The 21,259-nt window shown below is 53.6% G+C and overlaps 3 protein-coding genes across 17 annotated transcripts in view; 2 read left to right on the top strand and 1 right to left on the bottom strand.

The window, feature by feature from the left end:
* Positions 1-1,259: 1,259 nt before the first annotated feature.
* Positions 1,260-11,335, top strand: Hacl2 (2-hydroxyacyl-CoA lyase 2). Of its 4 annotated transcripts, none has more exon segments than NM_001108738.1 (16): positions 1,260-1,738; positions 1,988-2,132; positions 3,413-3,614; positions 3,737-3,864; positions 3,948-4,086; positions 4,180-4,291; positions 5,876-5,975; positions 6,254-6,351; positions 6,449-6,585; positions 7,781-7,915; positions 9,834-9,948; positions 10,055-10,224; positions 10,298-10,368; positions 10,460-10,531; positions 10,710-10,815; positions 10,913-11,335. In NM_001108738.1, coding segments are annotated over 16 exon segments (2,019 nt in total). In that variant the 5' UTR covers positions 1,260-1,628; the 3' UTR covers positions 11,092-11,335.
* Positions 11,336-12,288: 953 nt separating this feature from the next.
* Syde1 (synapse defective Rho GTPase activating protein 1) lies at positions 12,289-18,286 on the bottom strand. The gene is given in 8 exon segments (NM_001191876.1): positions 12,289-12,740; positions 12,924-13,149; positions 13,814-13,974; positions 14,184-14,310; positions 15,095-15,309; positions 15,487-16,131; positions 16,295-16,636; positions 18,199-18,286. Coding segments are annotated over 8 exon segments (2,208 nt in total). The 3' UTR covers positions 12,289-12,336.
* A 189-nt stretch (positions 18,287-18,475) lies between these two features.
* The window catches only part of LOC148004461 (uncharacterized), a 46,719-nt gene continuing 43,935 nt past the window's right edge, over positions 18,476-21,259 (top strand). For 5 of the 12 annotated variants that reach the window (XR_015625087.1, XM_087559613.1, XM_087559610.1 and 2 more), the window contains exon 1: positions 18,476-18,622. The gene's annotated coding sequence lies outside the window, so the exon portion shown is untranslated. Of the gene's footprint in view, positions 18,623-19,191; positions 21,081-21,259 lie in introns of those variants that run through there. The other 7 variants (XR_015625086.1, XM_087559612.1, XM_087559609.1 and 4 more) reach the window with 4 other exon arrangements.

The following is a 21,259-nucleotide window of genomic DNA, read 5'->3' as shown; positions in this document are numbered from 1 at the left end:
AGACAGATTTAGAGACAATTTAGAGACAGATGGAATAATCCAAAACAACCCGTTTCTTAATTTTTATTTATTTACTTTATATCCAGGTTGAAGCCCTGCCCCCAGTCCCACCCTCACAAGTTCCTTCCCCCACTACCCCCTTTCCTTTTCCTCAGAGAAGAGGAAGCTCTCCATGGGCACCAGCCCACTCTGGATCATCAAGGCGTTTTGGGACTAAGCACAGCCTCTCCCACTGTGTCCCGACTAGGCAGACCCGCTAGGGGAAGGGGATCCAGTGGCAGGCAACTGAGTCAGAGATAGCCCCTGCTCCGATTGTTAGGGGACCACAAGAAGACCAAGCTGCACATCTGCTGTAAATGGGTAGGGAGCCTAGGTCTGGCCCCTGCACGCTCCCAAAACAACGCTTATGGAGCGATAAGGAAGAGCCTACTTTGATTCGAGAGGGAATTGAAGGCATGCCCACAGTCAGTAGGCATAAATAATTCATATGTAGTTTGGCTAAAAATAGTTTAATAGGTTTTTGTGTGTGGGAGGTAAATCGTACCCATGGCTTTGCCTGTGCTAGGCAAATGTTCTATCACAGAACTTAGACACCATGGTTGCTGAGAAGGGACGGCTGAACAATCAGCTCTAACCAGGGCATTTATACCATGGCTTGCAAAGGTCAGGGAACACCAAAGAATAGGGAGTGGAAACAATATAAGAGCTAAAAGATAAGAAGGGCTGCAGAACGCTATCTTGCGGACATGACATAGCCGAGGCAACCATGACTTCTGGTTGGTCTCTACACGGTCCTGCCTGTCCTAGAACTCACTACTGAGAACAGACTGGTCTTGAGCTCACAGAGATCCGCCTGCCTCTGCCTTCGACATGGTGGGATTAAAAGCACATACCATCACACCGATTTCCATTGTTGAGTCCAGGCTCCAGCAAATAGCTCAAAACCCTTGGTTACACAGATGGTCCTGATTAAAAGCCAGTCAAAGAAAAAGACATAAATTGGAGAAAGGGATTTGTATGGAAGATCGGAGTGAGTCAAAGGTCCCCAGATGTTGGCCATCTGGAAGATGACTGAACCGGGCTGGCACCAAACACTTTAAACATCAAGCAGAGCCGCACAGTGTTTCAGGAAGGGGAGGGGCTTGCATGGGTTGAAGTCTGGAATAGGGAGCAGTTTGGGGGAGCTTGGGTGGGGGTGTGTCACAGTCCAGGCGGGTGGAACGTGCAGCGGGATGGTTCTCGCGGGTGTGGAAGGCGCGGTGTAGTGTTAGCCAATTAGAGGGAGGGGAGAGAAGCGACCAATGATAAACGGCTCTTGCGGGTAGCTTTTTCAGCAAGACTCCAGTTTGGCGCAGGCGCGTCACGCTGGACTACGGGGCGCTGCAGAGCCAAGTGGGCAAAAGGGGCACCACCGCACACTACCGAGTCATGTGACCCAGAAGCGGCCGAGTTCCTCTGCAGTCAGGGACCTTTCCTATAGGCAAGGTCATAGGGCCTTGTTTCGGGGGGTGGGTGGAAGGGAGGTCTATGTAGTGGGGTTGAAGGAGCATCCTATTGCAATGTGACCTCGGCCGGAGGCCAAAGGTCAAGAGTCCGGTTGGGGGGCGTGCCCTAGGCTGCGCAACCCGATGGGGGCGTGGCCTTGCGACTCAATGATGTTAGCGCGGGGCGGGCTCTCTGCTGAGGTCGAGTCCTGTGTTGAGGAGGGTGGGTTCCCCGTGGGTTCCCTAATAAATAGGTAAGTAGGGACTCCAACCTTGTTTCGATGCTACTTCGATCGTCTTGACCCGCTGTGGCCTACTTTTAGATTAGAGGTGGTGACGTCAAGGGGCGGACTTAGCCTACTGGGGCGTGGCTTTCAGGCCAGCCTAGATGCGTCTGTGGGCGTGGCTTGACAGGTCGGGGGTGTGGCCCAGGTCCGGTGGATGATCCTGCTTCCGGATTAGATTATAGTGCTCAAATTCTAGCTCTGTCCTTTCTTACTTAGGTTCTTCCTCATGGAAACTACTGCGGCCGCTGCATCTGCCGGGGGCTTCTTCCCCTCGTTCCTGCTCCTGGCGTTTGGGACACTGGTGGCTGCCGTGCTGGGCGCCGCTCACAGACTGGGGCTCTTCTATCAGCTGATGCACAAGGTGCTTAGGGCAGGAGGGCTAGGGGTAGGAGGAGGGTGACTAAAGGTGCTTCTCCAGGTAATCCACTGTGCAGGTGTGGAAAGCGAGTCTCGACTGGTCCAGAAGTGGCTGGTCGGGAGATTCTTTACAGAGCTCTGTCCTTTTGCCAAACTGTATATGGGCCTGGACTTTGTAACTAGCACGAGATAATGGGGAAATTGTCATTGTCTGGACAGCACACAGTCGCCGCCTACCTCCATACCCGGGGGCCTGAATCATTTTAGTAGAGCAGGCTTTTTAAACATAGTGAGATTGGTGGGCTGAAGGTAGGCAGGGGAGGGAATGGTCTCTGATGGTAAGCTCTTCCGAGGGAAGGGCTCTCTTAGCATATCTCATGCCATCTTCACCAAAGTAGGGGCAATAATTTCTGTCCTTGTGCCCACAAAGGGCAAATGATCCACAGAAAAGTTTAGTATTTGTTCTAGACGACAGGCTTGGAAAAAACTGACCCCCACAAGTCATCCCCTAACCACTTGTTCCATTCTGAGAAATTCCTGCCCTTACCCTTACCCAGCCTCTTCTAGTCAGGGACAGTGCCACTGACCTTGGGGTATGTGGGGATCGTGAAGCTACTGAGACTTGGATGCTCAGGGCAGTGTATGCCAGGAGTCACTTCCGTGTTAGGTATATGGCTGCTGGCAGCAAGTCAGCTGGACACGTGCCTCACCAGCAGAGGGAGAGGGAGGCTATAGGCTTGATGGAATTCGCACTCCAGGTGCCAGGCCCTGCAGGGGCACTAGGAAGCAGGCACAAGTCTAAGCCAGGGGCTTTCTGCCTCTTGCCAGGCTCTCCTGGATTCTGTAGGTTTAACCTCCATCTCCTTTCTTCCCGATTGGCCCAGTATCTCTGGAGCAGGCAGTGTAATCTTCAGAGTCACTTAAGAACATAGGCTCTATTTCAGCCTGCTGCTTAGTAGGCTGGGGGAAGACGGTCACAAGTTCAAGCCCTGCCTAAGCTGCAGAAGTAGTTCAAAGCCATCCTGGGAAGCCTAGTGAGTCCTTGTCTCAAAATAAAAGGAAAAGGAAAGCTGGTGGCATAGCTCAGTGGCAGAGTGCTTGCCAACACAGTCTATGGCTAGGGTTCAATCACTAATGCTGCTTCAAAAGGAACATGGCTTCCGATGGACTCTATTGCTTGGGCAAGTCTTGGCGTCCTTAGCTGTAGGACAAAGAGAACAGTAAAGTTCTTGGATATAGCTGTTCCTTGGCTGACTGTCTTGTTCCTCATCTCCTCTGGCCCAGGTGGACAAGACAAGCATCCGGCATGGCGGAGAGAGTGTGGCAGCTGTGCTCCGAGCCCACGGCGTACGCTTTGTCTTCACGTTGGTCGGTGGGCACATTTCCCCACTGCTGGTGGCCTGTGAGAAGCTGGGCATCCGAGTGGTAGACACACGCCATGAGGTCACTGCTGTCTTTGCTGCTGATGCTGTGGCCCGCTTGACTGGTAAGAGCTTGGGGGGCTGGCAAGACAGTGACGTGGGCCCTGTGAGTGAGAGGCAGAGGGCTGGGGATAGGACAGTGGTTGAGAGCGTGGGTGGCATGGTTGTCATCAGCTATGTCTTCCAGGGACAGTGGGCGTGGCAGCAGTGACAGCCGGTCCTGGCCTCACCAACACCGTGACTGCAGTGAAGAATGCCCAAGTGGCACAGTCCCCAGTCCTGCTTCTGGGTGGGGCTGCCAGCACCCTGCTGCAGGTGCCTAGTCCTTAAGGGTGGGCAGGGTGCCCCAAAAGGCTTCTCGAGCTTATCTAATAACTATCCTACACCTTCTCTACCAGAAACGGGGCGCGCTCCAGGCCATTGATCAGATGTCTCTGTTCAGGCCACTCTGCAAATTCTGTGCGTCTGTGCGAAGGGTACGGGACATTGTACCTACCCTGAGGGCTGCAATGGCTGCCGCCCAATCGGGCACCCCAGGTAGGTGGAGGAAGGAGCTGGACGGTACTAAAACCCTGGAGTTGAGGGGTTGCTGCAGCGGGTGCCCTAGGCTTTGTCTCCCCATCCCTGCAGGCCCGGTGTTTGTGGAGCTGCCTCTTGATGTGCTGTATCCCTACTTCATGGTTGAGAAGGAGATGATACCAGCCCAGCTGCCCAAGGGCCTCATGGGTCGAGTGGTTGTCTGGTGAGAGCGGCTGTCCTCACTATGGGCCTCTCCTACCTTCTGTCTCTTTTGTGGTCTTCTCCCTTCACTCACCTCTCCTTCGTCGACTCGTTCATGGAGTACACACGGACTTGGAGGGGCCCGCTCTAGGGAAAGCCTTTCTCATAAAAGCAAAGAGTGCAAAGGCCCCGAGGCAGGAGGGGACTTGGTAGGTCTGGCAAAGCGAGGCATGGCCCTTGTGATCAGGGAGAGGAGAAGGGCAGGCGTGGAGCTTAAGAGGTTGTCCTAGCTTCCCTTTCTTTCTTCTCTTTCTCCATCGCTGCCTCATTCCTGGTTATCTCTAGCCCCTCCCCTCTCAGGTATCTGGTGGGTCAGATCTGTGTGCAGATAGCAGAGTAGGCATGGGGTGACATCAGTGGACAAGATATTCAGGTTCCTGTGCTCTGGTGTGCAAGAGTTGCTTTGAGTGCCAGATCAAGCACAAGTGGTGTGTGTGTGTGTGTGTGTGTGTGTGTGTGTGTGTGTGTCTGGCCTTGCCCAAATAATTCTGGCCCAGAACTTTGTGCAGGCTGTGCTGGAACTTGCCAATTTTCCTCTTTCAGCCTCTCCAGTGTAGGGGTCACAGACAGGTGCAGGTCTATCTTTAGTCTTGTTCCCAAGGCTCCTTGACCTCCTGGTCATTCTGTCCTCTTCTCTCCGTGTCCTCTCTCTCTCTCTCCCTCCAGGGTCACTTGGAAGATCAGCTCTTTCCCTGCCTCTGCTTTATATGGTTTTAATTTTATTGGTTTTAGGAGAGAGGAGTTAGTGTTGTATCCATGCTGACTCACTGTTAGTGTGAGTCCCCTTGCTTCAGTATCCCTGGTGCTGCGTTGTCTCCCCTTTTAAAACCATGTCCCCACGGCTTCCTGTACTCTTGGCCTCGTGTTAATTCCCTGTAGCCTTGACTCTAACAGACAAAACAGGCTTTGGCTCAGAACTCTGACTGCTTCCTGTGTCTGCCTTTAGTGAGATCGAGTGTTCCTTGAGGGCAAGGCCTGGGCAGGATTTCTTTTTGTGTCATAGGGCCTCAGAAACTCAAGGCCTGGGGCCCACTGTGTAAGGAGACAGGAGGCACTGCAAGAACTGAATGGGTGACATTGATAACTCCCACAGATGGCATTTTGCAAAGTGTTTCCCTCTTTGCCTAGTAACGGTGTTGGAGAAGGAGCCTGAGGCGTCGTACATACTAGACGAGGGCTTTGCTGCTAAACCACACTCTCAGACCACAGTGTGCCATGTCACCTAAGAGGGTAGATGTGGGAACTTCCCTGTTTTACTCAGAAGGAAGCTCAGAGTGGTGAAGGAACCCGCCCAAAGTCACACAGCTGGAGTGCTGTGGGGCCAGGGTCTACCTCACAGCCCTAGTTTCCGTGCTGGCATTCTCTGCTCATGTTATGTGTTTCTGGGAACCGCGTGGCTACCTGAAGGAGAGGAGTTGGAGACGTGGCCATTTAGTGTCCCCGTGTCATGGTTTATCATCCCGGTTCCTTTCCTGGTCCCTGGCCTTTTCTCAGCCTCCAGAATCCTATAGTAGCCACAGTAACTGGTTCCTCCCTGGTCTCACAGGTACTTACAGAACTGCCTGGCCAACCTCTTTGCTGGGGCTTGGGAGCCTCGTCCCGAGGGACCTCTGCCCTTGGACATTCCCCAGGCGTCTCCCCAGCAGGTGAGTTAACTTCTCTCCTGGCTTATGACTCCCACTTGGCAAGGTGTTGAAGATCTCTTTGGACCAGCACCGGGACCTCTATCTTGTGGGCTGGTGGCAACCCCAAGATGGTCCTTTAGATGTGTGTTTGTGCATTGTGTGTGTACCACTGCCTGCATGTGGAGGTCGGTTCTCTCTGCTTGTGCATGGGTTCTGATTGTACAGCCTTTCTAGGCAAGTTCTGTTACCTGCTAGCTGTCTTGCCAGCCTGAGGGATGGCTCTTTGGTCTCTATTCCAGGTCCAACGCTGTGTGGAGATCCTGAGCCGGGCCAAGAGGCCTCTGCTGGTGCTGGGGAGCCAGGCCCTGCTACCCCCAACCCCCGCCAACAAGCTTAGGTGAGGAGCTCCCACCCTATCTTAAAATCATGGTCTTGGTCCCTGGTGTTCCAGTGGCCTTGGCCATCCTGACATCTGTTCTGTTGTTCCCTGCCAGGGCTGCTGTGGAGACCCTGGGTGTCCCCTGCTTCCTCGGGGGGATGTCTCGGGGCCTGCTGGGCCGCAACCACCCTCTCCACATCCGGCAGAACCGCAGCGCTGCCCTGAAGAAAGCAGATGTTGTTGTCCTGGCGGGTAGGCTCAACCTCCTCTTCCTGCCTTTATCCGGCCCTGACATTACCCATCCTCATCTGTGGCACCCTTCCTTTGTGATCACTCATAGGTCTTCCCCTCCATCCATCCCTTCCCTTCTAAAGGCCATTGACCAAACCTCAAGATCGCAGGCCGGCAAAGTCACCCCAGACTGCAGCTTTGTGCTGTGACCTGGCTTCCCCAAGAGGATGCATACCCTGTGGGCCCTTGCCGTGTCTTACATACCTTTTCCGCACAAAGCCTTTTGTATCCTGTCAAGCACAAAACAGCTTTTGCCCTGTACAGCTATGCACTGCTTAATGACAGAGTGCACTCTGGGGATCTGATTTTCTTGTGCAGATTTTGAGTGTGCATGCACAAGCCAGGGGGTGGCTGGGACCCATTCAGAAGACCACAGTCGTGTGTATGAACTGGTATTGACTGAAATGTTGATGGGCTATACTGGACTGTAATGGTACCCCATATTCAGTGGTTAAGGCAAGTTCATGATTACTCAGGACTTACCAGGGGGTTAGGGCACAAAGCTTTCATTGGCTGGGCTCATATATGAGCCAGGGCATGGTGGGAGGTGTCTGTCTCTGTGGCTAATTAGGTATGTCTCGGGCTGCGTAACTGAGTCTCCACCAGTGCTCCTTGCACTACTCCTCAAGGTCCACGTGTCCCCTGTCCCCCAACGCCACTCATGGCAGACCAGCCTGGTTGGGTAACCTGCTTATTGTTTTGATCTTCTTTGAGGTTTTGAGGCTAGAACCTAGAACTCGGGGTCTTACACATGATAAACAAGTGAGCCACACTACCCCCCCCACCTTCACGGCTCCTCAAGTTCTCGTGTCAGCACGGCACACCATTGCTCTTACCATGCTTCGTCAAGAAGAGCCATTCAGGAAAAGCCTGTCCAGAATCAAGAGCTGCAGGTCATGCTGGCTGCATGGCTTAGCGGGTAAAAGTGCAGTTGCCCAATCTGATGGCCTGAGTCTGATCCCCGGAGCTCACACAGTGGGAGGAGAAGATTGCCAAGTCGTTTTCTGTCCTAGTGCATGAAACCCCTCTCCAAAATGAATGTAAACAGCTGTAAAGACCCTGCAAATGGCACAGATGCAGGGACAGTACGGAAAGGGGACCGTTGTACATTCAGTGACGTGAAGCAGTGCCCATCGCCGCCCTGCTCTTACCTCAGGTGCTGTGTGCGATTTCCGCCTGTCTTATGGTCGCGTCCTCAACCGCAAGAGCAGCATCATCATTGTCAACCGGAACCGGGATGATATGTTGCTCAACTCAGACATCTTCTGGAAGCCCCAGGAGGCTGTGCAGGGTGAGCATACCCTAAGGGTCTCCACCATGCGCGTGGTATCTTCATTTTTGCCTCTGCTGCACTAGCTTGAATTTAGTGTCAGGTCTGGACACTTGGGCAACCTGAGACACATTTGCCTTTAGACTGACAGGTGCTTCTGAGGGCGGGTTGGCGCAGAGGGAGGTTTGGGGCTTTGCATCTGTTGCTTTCAGCTGGACCATGGTCTTTGAGCCCCTCCCATCCTTATCCTCCTGATTTTTGCCCCCTTTCCATGCCATATTTTGGACACTGTTCTGAGGACCTGCACTCTGCTATAGCACAGGCAGCAGCGTCCTTTTGATTTAGCTGCTGAAGTGGTACCACCTTGTGTATTTGGAAAGGTCCCTCCTAGAAGTTGATGGGCAGCAGGCTGAGGTTGGCAGGCCGAGGCGGGTGTGGCTGTTAAAAGGAGCTGGGCAATCGGGGGAGAGGGGGTGCTGCTACTCCCTTGTGATTCCAGCTACTTGCTGGAGGGAGGTGGGGGGACAGAGGCCAGATGACTATCTATTTGAGGTGTGTTGGTATGACTTAACTTAGCAAGACCTATCTCAAAGAAAAAGAACTCGAGTGTCACACATGGTAGCTCACTAAGTAGCTCTGACTGTCTTAGACTTTACTGTGTAGACCAGTTTGGCCTTGAACTCACGTAGACCTGCCTTCCTCTGCCTTTCAAGGGTAGAGATTAAAAGAGTGTGCCGCCACACCTGGTGATGGTGGTGCACGTTTATAATCCCAATATCAGGGGCTGGGGATTTAGCTCAGTGGTAGAGCGCTTACCTAGGAAGCGCAAGGCCCTGGGTTCGGTCCCCAGCTCCGGAAAAAAAAAGAACCAAAAAAAAAAAATAATCCCAATATCGAAGCAGGAGGAGCACTGAGAATTTGAGCCTGGTTGAACATTGAGTTTAAAGCTAGCCTAGGCTATAGTATGATATCCTGCCTCAAAATAAAATAAAATAAAATAAAATAAAATTAAAAAAGCCCAAGGGGCAGGTAGGGGTTTTCTAAGTTTGGTGGCACAGGCCTTTTTAAATCCTAACACTGAAAAGACAAAGGCGGGGAGATATCTGAGTTCAGGACCAGCTTGCTACACATAGAGAGTTCCAGGCCAGCCAGCACTGCATAGTAAGATCCTGTGTCAAAATAAAAAGCAAAACAAAATAAACAAGGAAATAAACCAACAACCAAAATGGGGCTGACAAGACATTAAGAAGGTAATGGCACTCACTTGCCAACCGGATGACCTGAAATTGAGGTCCACATGGTGGAAAGACCTCTGCACTCTCAATGTTGCTCACCCCACCCCCAGTATATACACACAGTAAGTACATAAACAGGTGTTTTAGGTGCTGCTGTGTTTACCTGGGATGCGCCAGACCCTGGCTTTCCTCCCTAGCACTGCAGATTTTAACAGATGGGGGAGGAGGCAGGACAGAAATCACATGACCTGGTATGGGGACAGCCTGGGTGAGAACCACACCTCTGAGTATATGTCTGCTGGTTTCTCAAGAGGGATGGGAGAAAGAAAGCTGTCACTCATTCCGTGCTTGCTGTGAGTCCCCGTGTGCGTGGGCTTGAAAGATTTCCTTTGCGGGTGAGGGACCTTAAAGGCAGAATTGATGAGACTTGGTGTCACTGAGGTGTGAGGAGGTAACGAGGCCAGCTTGGGTTTGCAAATTCCCTACACCTCATCTCCCAGGCCTCGCCTTCCGTCTTGCCAGGACCCCTTCACTGGTTCTCGGAGACTTTGAGGGGCTCCCCCTGCTTCGTCCTAAGAACACTTGTGGCCCACTTCCCTGCCTTCCCTTCAGACGCTGCCGATGGTTTCTTCTTCTGGTGGTGGAGGGCAGGGAGAAGCCGCCACCGGTGGCCGGTCCTACAGCTACGCTTCTTCCTTTCGTAGGAGATGTGGGCTCCTTCATGATCAAACTGGTGGAAGGCCTGCAGGGCCAGACGTGGTCCTCAGACTGGGTTGAGGAGCTTCGGAAAGCCGACCAGCAGAAGGAGCAGACTTACCGGTCAGTCCGGGTAGAGTGGATACAGCAGGGATAAGGGGCGGGAGAGGCGATGCCAACCAGCCCTCGATGCCAACCAGCCCTCCTGACTTCTGCCGTCCTGTTGCAGGGATAAGGCTTTGTTGCCTGTACCTCAGCACCTGAACCCAGTACGGCTGTTACAGCAGGTGGAGGAAACTCTGCCTGACAACGCGCTTCTTGTGGTTGACGGCGGGGACTTCGTTGCCACTGCTGCCTACTTAGTACAGCCCAGAGGGCCCCTGCGCTGGCTCGACCCTGGTAAGAAAGGCCCACACCCGGGGCAGCTTGCACTCCGTGCACCCTTCACAGCGATTTGATCTTACCTTTCCAGGGGCCTTTGGGACTCTGGGAGTTGGCGCAGGTTTTGCACTTGGGGCCAAGCTGTGTCAGCCCGAGGCCGAGGTGAGGCATTGGATGTGGGAGACTAGCCGCTTTCTGGGCTGCGAACTACCCTAACCGCCCTGGGTCGTCTCCCCCTCTCCGCTCCTCCCAGGTTTGGTGCCTGTTTGGGGATGGAGCCTTTGGCTACAGCCTCATTGAGTTCGACACGTTCGTCAGACATAAGGTGACCGACCGGGCTGCCCTGAGGGAAGCTTGCGCCAAGGGTTCTGGAATACTGGGATACGTCATTCAGGGCGGGCCGAGGGGTTGGGGGTTTTCCTCAGTGAGCCGCAGGCTCTGACTTACAGCTGGTCAAACTTTTGAACTGAAGGCTGTCGCCTGGCCTCTTTGTTTTTCTACAGGTACCGGTGATAGCCTTGGTAGGGAACGATGCAGGTTGGACCCAGATTTCTCGGGAGCAGGTGCCCAGGTTGGGCAGTGATGTGGCCTGTAGCCTGGCTTACACCGGTGAGGGGTCGGGTCGTGGCGTTTTGGGCCCAGCTGGGCTTCTGTTGCTCTCCTGAGCGGACCCTCTGCTATTGCCTCATGTATTATTTTCTTTTAGATTATCACAAGGCAGCCATGGGCCTGGGGGCCCAGGGATTGATACTCTCACGGGACAACGAGGATCAAGTGGTCAAGGTACTTCGTGATGGCCAGAAGCTGTGCCAGGAGGGCCATGCTGTCGTGGTCAACATCCTGATCGGGAGGACAGATTTCAGAGATGGCTCCATTTCTGTATAGGGATTATACAGGGTTCGTGTGCGTGCCTCTTTGTACCTGGACTTCGCGTAGCCTACCCGGGGTTTTCATCCTCGCCTGTTCCGAGCTGGTCCGACGAAGTCAAACAAGTGGGGAATGGGAGGACCAAAGCTCAAAGAGGCACCTTGGCAACCCCGGTAGCTCTTTCCACAGGCCCAGCTTGTACCCTTTCTCTCTTCTAAAATTAAATCTCTTGGCTATATGAGCCCAAGGACTCAGTCACAGCACCCGTGTATACTGGTTTATTTATTGTCCACAAAGATGGAATTGTGGTGAAGAAGTGGGAGACAGGAAGGGGCCCTAACTCTCCCACTTGATCACTGGGGACTCTGGGGTGCCAGGGAATGGAAAGCCCTATCCCACTCTATGGTCCCTGAAAGAGTTCCACATGCCCACTCCACACAGGCCAGTGCACACAAGTCCTCACACACAGACACACACATGCTCGGGGGCAATAAATATTCTCCGTACCAAAGATGCCCCAGCCCTGATACCTCAGGTGGGGTCCCCCCAAAAGGGGAGGAGTTAAGTGCTCAGTTTTTCAAGGGTGGGAAAGGGCTGCTGGGGAAAGGAAAGATCAGACTCTGTCTCCATTTGCTGGTTGGAGATTCATCTTGGGACTTTTCCTAGAAGAGAGGGTTGCGGGAAATCAGCTGTCTTTCTATTAAGCTCCAGGCTGCCCTATCACAGACAGAGGCCAAGTCTGGTGCTGTTTCCCTTAAGCAGAACCCCATGATTGTCTTTAAGATACTTCAGGGGAAGGAGAGACAGAGTGTAGTGCTCAATGCTAATACTGGTTTGGTCGGCAGCAGCAAGAGGGTTGACTAGGGATGTCTTAACACCCCAGGGTGATGCTCACAGTAATTGGTGTTCCCCTACAAAGGGGAGGCAAGAGAGGCCAGCCTAGCAAGCGGAACTGTCTTCGGCAGCAAGAGAAGCCCCCAGTGCTCAGGAGAGGGGCCATGGCACCAGTGCTTAAAATGCCAGGAGCCTGGGTTTCGCAGCTAGGGCCCAAACAACGGCACTAAGAATTGGGAATGATTTTTAGCATGGAAGGCTGGTCCCTTGGCAACTCCCTAGCAACCAGGAGCTCAGTCTGAGCAACTCTGGTCAGGTCCTTTTAGGGCCCTAGTAACTTGGAACCCAGTCACCAGTATTCAGAACCTGGTCCTTGGCAACCAGGAAGCAATTCCCTAGTAACGAAAATCCATCCCCTGCTTTGAGGGCTCAGAGGCACACATTGATCTGCTTGGAAAGTTCTCTCTCCAGATCCAGGATGAGGGCATCAAAGTCTTTGAGATTCAGGTGTGGGTTGAAGGGTGCATCAAACTCATCTTCGAAGTCGGTAGTGCCCCTCGGCTCTCCACCCTCATCCTCATCTTCCTCACTGTCGCTGCCTGTCACGTGGTCATAGTCAGGTCCGGACAGGAAGTCCCGCCCACGCGGCAGTAAATCTCCCCCGCACACGCTCCAGTCGCCTGCATAGCGGTTGCTTGGGGGACTTTCGGGGCCTCCACGGCCCCGAGGCCGAGTCACCACTTCTGGGCCATCCAGCGGCAAGTGCAGCGGTGGCTGTCGTTTGGGCCGCAAATACGGTGCGACGTCTGGGGTCTCTGAGGGCCGGCGGGTATCTGCGGGGTCCACAAGTAGGACTCTTAAGTTGTGAGGCAAGGAAGGGAGCATTCTAGTCCCCGATTAGCCTTTCAGAGGCAAGCTTACAAATTCAACCCACCCAAGAGGCGTGGCCCTCCTTCGACTTCAGTCCACGATTGGCCAGTAGGGAGGCATAAATATAAAGGATGGGTGGTATTTACCTGGCCAAGACTGTAACAAGTAATGCAGGACTTCAATGTGGCGCTTGAAATCCACAGCGCTGCTGACTCCTGGGCCGGAGCCACGGAGCCGGGTCCGAGAGGGTGTTTGTCTCGCTGGCAGCAGCACCGGTCCGAAGCACACCGCCAAGTTCTGCGGGGTCATGCGGTTGTGGGTGTGGAAGGAGGAGACAAGGCGCAGATGGTCCAGAAGAAGCGTCAGTGTGGCCTGCGGAGACGGTTGCCAGGGGCGGGGGAGGGGGCAAACCTGAACCCTTGTTGCACTTGCAGGATACTCAGGGGTGGCTTACAGTGGAGAAACTTCAGTTCCAGTTCTCATAGCCAATAACCATAGGGGAGGTGTTAGTGTTAGGAATGTATTTTGTGAAGTTGAGATTAAGGCCAAGGGCAATTTAGCTTTGGAATGGAAGGGTTTGAACTCCAACCCACACTGCGTTAGGCAATTTCAAGGACTTTTCTAAGATCTCGCGGCGAGTATCTTTGCTTGGGTTAGGTTGGCAGATCTGTTTGCTTAGTTTGCTAGGCAGCCCAGGCTGGCTCAGAAGTGACTATGTGGCTAGGGTGGGCTCCAACCAGAAATCCTCTTGCCTTTGACTCTTGAGTGCTAAGAGTAGAGGCATGTAACACCAAGCCTGGATAGAGTGTGTGTTTGGACACACTGTGTTTGGCTGTTTGATCAGTAAACTGAGCCTGGATTTTTTTTTTTTTTTTTTTTTTTTTTTTTTTTTTTAGCCCAGGAATTGACAGATGAATACCAAGTGCTTTGTTGGCATGTGATGATCATGTATGATGATTACCTCTTAGGCATGCTTAAAGCACTATACCGGTATCAGCTTCTCTATGTCCCAAAGTTCCTAGCGCGGCAAACTCACCCTCTCCACATCTGGCAGGCAGCTGAGGAGTCCTCTGGTGCCTTCAGGACCCAGGGAAGCCCTGCTTGGGTGTCCTTGGGCCATGGCCTCCAGCACCACCTGGTAGAGGGGCTGGGTGATGAGCGGTGTTGGCAGCTCTCGAAGGTAATCCTTGAGGATGCCTGTGGACAGAGGGGTCCTCTCTGGTTACGGCACCCTGGCTTCTGAAGGTGGAGGACTCATCGGGGCCGACAGTGGGAGTGAGAAGAGGGCAGGCAGGGTGAGAAAATAAGATAAGACAGGAGAGAGGAGGGTGCACTGGGGCCTCCAGACCAGCCTGGAGGAGACAGTCGAAAGGAACGGGCAGACAATGGAGAGAGGCCATGCTGACCTGTGATGACATTGATATCGGGGTACACATCTTCAGAGAGGCACACAGCTGCACTGTCCTGCTCAAAGGCATCTCGAAGCTCTTTCTTCACCGCGGCTGAGCCACAGAGACGGTACAGCCCCACGACCTGGGGATAAAGACAGAGGAAGAGTCTCCCTGGGGTCCAGACAGCACGACATGGATATTTCGACAAGGGTGACTGTGGAAGTTAGGGCCTGGGAGGGTAGGGCCATTCACATGCATCTTCACGGGCTGCCTTCCCATTGCTGTCACAGGGCCCCCCCGAGCCAGGTCTAGTAGTTCAGCACTCCGAGGACAAGGCAGGAGGATCACGTAGGCTAAAGATTACAGAGTGTGTTCAAGGCAACCCTGGGCAACCTGGTGAAGCCCCATCTCACAAGGTAAAAGGCTGAGGGTGTAGCTCAAAGGTAGAGTGCTGGCTGAACATGTACACGGCCCTATGTTCAATCCCTGGCACCAGGAATAAAACCAAACCCAAGACATATAACCCAGCTTCCTAAATCCCTCAGGTTTTACCCCTTGTCTAGAGTCTCTTTCCTCTGACCTCACCTCTTCCAGGACCCCTTCTCCGGCTAACCCAAGCAAGTGAGGAAGTCGGGGGCTGCTTTAAGCTGTGTAGACCCCCTCCTCCTCTCAGGAATTTATGTTTTTGAGATAGGTGCCACCATTCTAGGCTACCTCCCCCCTTTTTAACTCCACCTGCCAGCTAGTTTGACACGTATGAAAGTCAACCATCTTTTTCTCACTCCAAAAGCCTGAGCTTCATGAGGGCCGAGATCTTGTAATAAAATGGACGTGTGACCTGTGGGTCCTGGTGCTGTGGAGGAGCGCTGGTGAAGGGGTTCCAGGGAGTATGTCTAAGGTAGCAGAAGTGAGAGACAACAGCTCACCCGCAGCCCTCGGCACTCGATCTGCCCCACACACTTTCGGATGATGAGAGGCACCTGGCCTGGAGACTGCTCACGTTCTACCAGAAGCTGCAGCGGGAGCCCGAAAACACGGGGCTCCACTGTGACAGGGGCTTCTTGCTGTTCCGACAACGTTAGCTTGGCATACAGAAGTCCCTGGGGTTCCAGTCGAACGGCCAGTTGTTGCGCTTGGCACCCTGAGATGCAAGAAGGACTAAGCCAGTTTGTCCTAAAGGTTTTGTGTCCTGGCTCCCCTCATCTAGGTCACCCTCTCACTCATGAAGCTCAGCCACCCTGGGCACCATGGGAGAACAGGATGCCCTTAGCTGGGTCTTTGTGTCTTGCTCTTCCTTCCTGGAAGTCCCATGTCTTACCTCGAAAGATGGTTGGCAGTAGCACAGTGCCCTGGGCACAGGGCCGGTGCCGCCTCACACCAGGGTCCCACGCAAGTACCAAGGCCCGCAGCAGCCGAGCGGCCTCCAGCTCCAAGTGGAAGGTGTGATCCAGCCTCAGGAAGTCTGGCCCGCCTCGAAGTGGCCCTGTGCGGGCCCGAGCTACTCCATCCACTTGGAGAAGACAGCAGAGATCACGAGGAGTAGCCCCCGGAGTTGGCCGCAGACCCCCTAGCCCATACAGGTGCAGGCTGAGACGCCCCCAGAGCGCGGCTGGAGGAGCCCGGGCTGATGGGCCCACTTCATAGGGCCGGAAGGCAGTGGGTGATGGTGGTCCCCCAGGACGCTCCGGCGAATCCCCATCGCTGAGGTACCCACCCCTTGGGCTCCTAGTCCCTCCAGCCACTGATGCTTGCCCAGGAGTCGCCACACTGCTGTCCAGGTGGTAGCGGCTGATGACAGAGCCTGCTGGGGCGGTCCTCTCTCGTTCCCTACTAGTGCGAGTACTTCTTAGGCTCAGGCGGCGGCGCAGCTCTGGAAGCTTTTTCATCTTCATAGAGAGGCGCCTTGCAGGGCCTGGGGACTTGGTACGGGAGGTTTTGGTAGGGGGGCTGGTAGGGGCTGCACCTGTAGGGAGAGCAAACTTGAGCGTCTAGGGCCTGGGCTTGGAGTATGGATCGTGTGGTCCCTAGGGGCTTGGCAGAATAAGGCGTGGGCACACCTGGAGTCTGGGGTGTGAGGCTTGTGCATACTTGCAGGTGAGAATGTGGATATAACACGTTGTGCCTACCTTGGAGGATCGGGCCTTCTGGCTCAGAGGAAGCTAGCTGCGATCCCACGGGCTCAGGTGCTGGAGGTCTGGGGTCTTCTTCAGGGATGGGGTTGTACCAAATCTCACCAGCAGGCTCCCCACTGCTAGGTGTCCTAGGCCCTAAAGATATCTCCTCCGGTGGTTTAGCCCCTCCTAGCACCCATCGGCGGCTACTGGGCTCCAGGCTTTGCAGGTAGGCACCGCGAGCGGGGCTCCGAGGTGTCTCGGGGCTGAGTGGTACCTCTGCTCCAGCCTGAGACCCTTCAAGGACGCGAGGTTCTGGTTCTGGGGGTTTGGGCTCTGAGCGCTGGGCTGGGCGGCCTGGTGGAGAATGAAGACAGTAAGACCCAACTCTCAAGTCCCCAGGGGTCCAGGGCAGCGGTCCAGCTAATTGGCTTCAGCCCTCACTTCCCATAACCAATTGACAGCGAGGAAGCACTTTGCGGGCCTGGAGCCTAAGTCACTGCCTCCTTGGACCCAGCTGTTTTGTTTGGTCCTAGCGACTAGGACCTTTGCAGTCCTAGTTTGGAGGTCCCTGCCTCAGCCCCTAGCATTCCAAAAGGGACTGTGAACCAGCCTCAAGAGTCCAGGTCAAATGTCCTTGGAACCTCGGATCACTTGGGTTCTGTCTCCTCTCTTTCAGACATTACATTAATGTTAGAATCTTATGCCTGTCCCTTCTCATTGAGTGGCCTTGTGCAAGTCATTTTCCTCATGCTCCATGTCCTGTTTATGAGATTCAATATCATCATATCCCCCACCTCCTCCCGGCTTGAGGGAGCTCAGTGTGAGAAGCAATTTTAGACAATAGGTTTGTAGCCCTGCTCAAGGCTTCAGCAGATGCTGCTGGGACGGCCGGAAAGGAAACGTGACGGGGAGCGCTGGTTTCTCAGTCAGACCCCTCCATTTCCCAAATTCTGTCCCCAAGTCCTCTTGGCTCTTGCCCTTCAGCCGGGACCAGACTTCTACAGTCAGTGCCCCACTACTCCCGCCCCCTTATCTTGGCTCTATTCTCTCCCTGACATCATAGTTGATTTCCTGTGTGTGTTTATGTGTGGGCACCCGGATCCCTTCTCTGGCCCTGGGACCCTTGGGACTCCCTGGGAAAGGCCCGGGAGGAAGGATCAGGCACTTGGCGTGGTGGCCTCCTTCCTTTAACTGGTTCCTTCCTAGTCCTCCTACCCTTTTATTTCTTTAAGGTCCGGTCTTGCTGTCTGTGGACCCCAGATTTAAGCATCTCCTATTTCCGCCCTCTAACCTTCTGTTCCATGTCTCTGTCATCAGAAGCATAGTCCAGAGGATTGTTTAAAGTCAGTTCACAGGCCCTGGACAAATCACCCAACAAACACGTGCCTCAGTTTCCCTGTCTTAATAAAGAGGACGGTTTCTTGGGGCTGCCCACGGTAGGTATGGCTGCAGTCTCTGGCGCGATGACGGCACGGAGGTGGGGAAAAGACTGCAATAATAGATATAACCCCGGACGACCTCTGTTGGGTACAGGAGTGTGTCCCCCATCTCTCATCCTCAAGGGCTCCTGGTGGGTGCCCACCACCCAGACAGGCCATGTCGATGCCGCACAGCTGTTCCCTACCCGTCCCCGCCCCGCCACTCTCTGGGCGCCCCGTCGAGGCCCCATTTCCTGTCAGGGGCGAGGCCCCCCCCTGCTGGGCCTTGCAAGGATCCCAGGGGCTGGCATCTCTGGCCAGCTGCACATAACGGTCCGCGGCCCCCGCCGGACAAGGTTCCGGTCCATATTCCTCTCTCGCATCAGGGCTCGGTCCCGGCTTGCTCATTAGGTCCCGCTGCGTACCCTACCGGGGACCTGGGAACCTGAGGCTGAGCGGGACGCCCGTCTCTTCCTTTCCTGGAGCCCCCGCACTCACCGCGGTCCTTGGCATCTGACTTTTTCCGGGGAAGTTTCTCCCGACCCCGCAAGCGGGAGAAGGTCTTCCTGAGCAGCGGCTCGGCCATGCTTGGGCCGCGGCCCGGCCGAGTGCGCGCCCCGGGGCTGCGGCCGCCCGCCCCGCCCGGACCGGCCCGCCCGCCCCCCGGCCCGCGCCAGCAGGAAGCGCATTCCGGGAATGCTTGGCCTTAACTTTTTTTTTTTTTCTTTTCCCTTCCCGCGGCCCGAGCAGGCGATGCTGGGAGATGTAGTTGCCTGGGGCCGGGAGGGGACATGATCGGGGTGCTAGGCTGATCGGCCACTCTTCAACTATGAATGTCATGGCATAGGCTGGGCCTCCATAACCACCATCCTGTGTGATGACGTGCAGCAAATTTTGTCGGCTCCCCCAAACCGCATCCGAGGTACATATAAGCGCATGTCTTTCCTCCCGTTTATCGACTCCCCCCACATCACCCACGATTTTTCCTTGGGCACCCAAATGCCATTTCTTGTCTCCCCCACCCGACCCAATTCTCTCACTCCCTAACTCAAGTTACTATTGCTGCTTGAACGATCCTCAAGCTTAGTGATGTCAGACAGCCTTGATGCTCGCTGTGGGGAACGTGGACCCGGCAGAGATGATATCGTCAGCTTTATCTCTGCTTAGTCGAGAACACAACAAGGATAGAAGCGGTGAAATCGGAGGCTGTGTTATTGTTTAATTGGTACTGAAAGCCCTGAGCCTGGACAACTTTCTAAAGTAGATTTGAGTTCATGGCTCCGAAGGTCCGTTGCACAGTGATGGCGTCATAGCAGTACTCAGGACAGGAAGAGGGGAAAAAAAAATCTTAGGTTTGGGCTCATTCTTACAACTTTACTTTTTAGTGTGTGTGTGTGTGTGTGTGTGTGTGTGTGTGTGTGTGTGTTTCTGTGTTTATGTCACATGCATCTGGGGGCCCAGAAATGACAGGGGTATCTGATTCTTCTGGAGTTTGAGTTACAGGTGATCGTGAACCACCAGACATAGAGGTGCCAGGAACAGAATCTGAGTCTCCCCGAGGTGCAACAAGCACTTTTAACTGCTCGAGCTCTCTCCAGCCCCACAAAAAAATAACTTTTGCAAGAACTGATTTGGTCTCAGAGAACTATCTTGTGAAAGCTCCCAACAACAGGCCACTTTCATCACGGCTAGCCTCTGCTACACAGAGGGCTAAGCTTTCAACACATGAACCGTGGCACAAGCCACAAGTAAACTAAAGTTCAGGTCTCTTAACTGGTGCCAGTCACAGGCTGGAGCTCCACCGGGATAGTGGACTAAGCACGTAGGTGGACACCTATGTGTTCTTGGCTTCCTCCCAGTTCGGTAGTTTTGGGGTCATCGATGGGTATGCAGGAGTCTAAAAGTTAACAGTGCGGAGTAGGAGGAGGAAGACCTGAGCAGCCTTGCTTGTCCAGGCACACGCAGGAGAGACCCTGGTGACAGTTTGAAAAGATCTAGTACATGCTAAGAGACTGGAACGTTTGCTGGGCCTCACAGCCAGAGTTAATTATACACCTCGAAGTCACTCAGGACTGCCATTCTCCCAGGTACTCAGCCTGTTTGTTTTACTTGCCCAAGAACAATATAGCAATCAACTTCACTTATCTTGCGGTTCCCACACAATCAACGTTTTACAACCTAACAGTAACACAGAGCTGTAATCTTAAATTACCTACTCCCGAGCGGATAATTCACGGGAAAGCAGCAAACACAGAAACTGAAAGCACGTTTCTACAATCTACCAAAAGAGTTGGAAGTCTCCGTTCCTGGAATACAGTTGACAAACCCTGATGCTTGTTAGCTGTGTCGGTTAGGAACAGATGGAGTCGTAAAACTCTGTTCAAGATTTCTGTGAAGTATCCCATTCTGTGCCATTCAATACATACAGAGCAAGAACACTCCTGTCTCTTAAACACACACACACACACACACACACACACACACACACACACACACACCCCTCATACAACACAGAGAATAGGCAGACACAGGAACAGACACAGAGGCAGGCATAAATTCAGGCTCATGCAACAGACAGAGGACAGGAAACAAAGGAAGTGTGAAGTAGAGACTTCAAATCTGCATTTGACTCCAAGAAGGAGAGCATTTGTTTTTTTAACGTAACACGGATGCATCATCGGTAACTCAGAGTTAATCGCTTATTAACCTGGGCAGGAAATAGTGTTATGACCACTTTAAGAAATAAAACCAGCATCACACTCACCTTTCATGCTACATCCAGTGCCCAGGCTGGACTTAGAACTCAAATCACGTTAAGGCATATTCCTATGCAGTCTAATCACTACTGCTCACTCCACCCACCCAGAAGGTGTAGATTGCCGCCATAAGCTCCATGGATTCTCGGGTCCCATTGAAGTGCTTGGTAGAGACTTTTCTCCATTTCCAGCGAAGTTCTTGTCCCACACACCTCTAAGAGTACAAGTGGGAGGAGGTGCTTTACTGTCCATTTGGGATTAGCAACTTCAGATAGGTTAAACTGGCTTAAGCACTTGGGATTTAAATGAAACAAGGTTGAATTCTTTGTAGCACTAACCAAGAGCAGCCTTTTTTAGAGATAGTCTGCAGATCACTGTCCGGCTTTCTTAAAGCGGTGGCCACAGACTTCCAAAGTTGTGGCTAGGACTAGAAGTCTGGAGCCGTGGATCTCGGGAGCGGTGGGCTGGAAGCAGCCGCAGGAGAGCATTCCCATCTGCTGGCTATCTCAGAAGTCTTGCGGGCTGAGTCAGGAACGAATCTCCCCGCCAGCTGGCACTAGCTGAGTCACTGAGGTTGGCTTGAGGCAGAAGCCTCAGGCTTTAGTTGCTGATTGGTCTGTCCAGGTAAGTCTAACCTTGAAGTCTTCAGGCTTCTTCCTCTGGAAAGAGCCAGACCATCTGGGGCTGGGTTCCCAGCTCAAGCTAGGAGCTGGGCAGGTGCAGAAGTCTTTCTTCTTTCCCGCCTCTACTGGTTTCTGCAGCTGCTCTGGCTTTGCAGTTCCAAATGTCCAAATTTCTAGAGA

The sequence above is a fragment of the Rattus norvegicus genome, chromosome 7, assembly GCF_021556685.1.
Source record: "Rattus norvegicus strain SHRSP/BbbUtx chromosome 7, alternate assembly SHRSP_T2T, whole genome shotgun sequence".
Taxonomy (NCBI): domain Eukaryota; kingdom Metazoa; phylum Chordata; class Mammalia; order Rodentia; family Muridae; genus Rattus; species Rattus norvegicus.
Note: the sequence above shows the minus strand (reverse complement) of the source record. Positions and strands in the feature narration are given on the sequence as shown.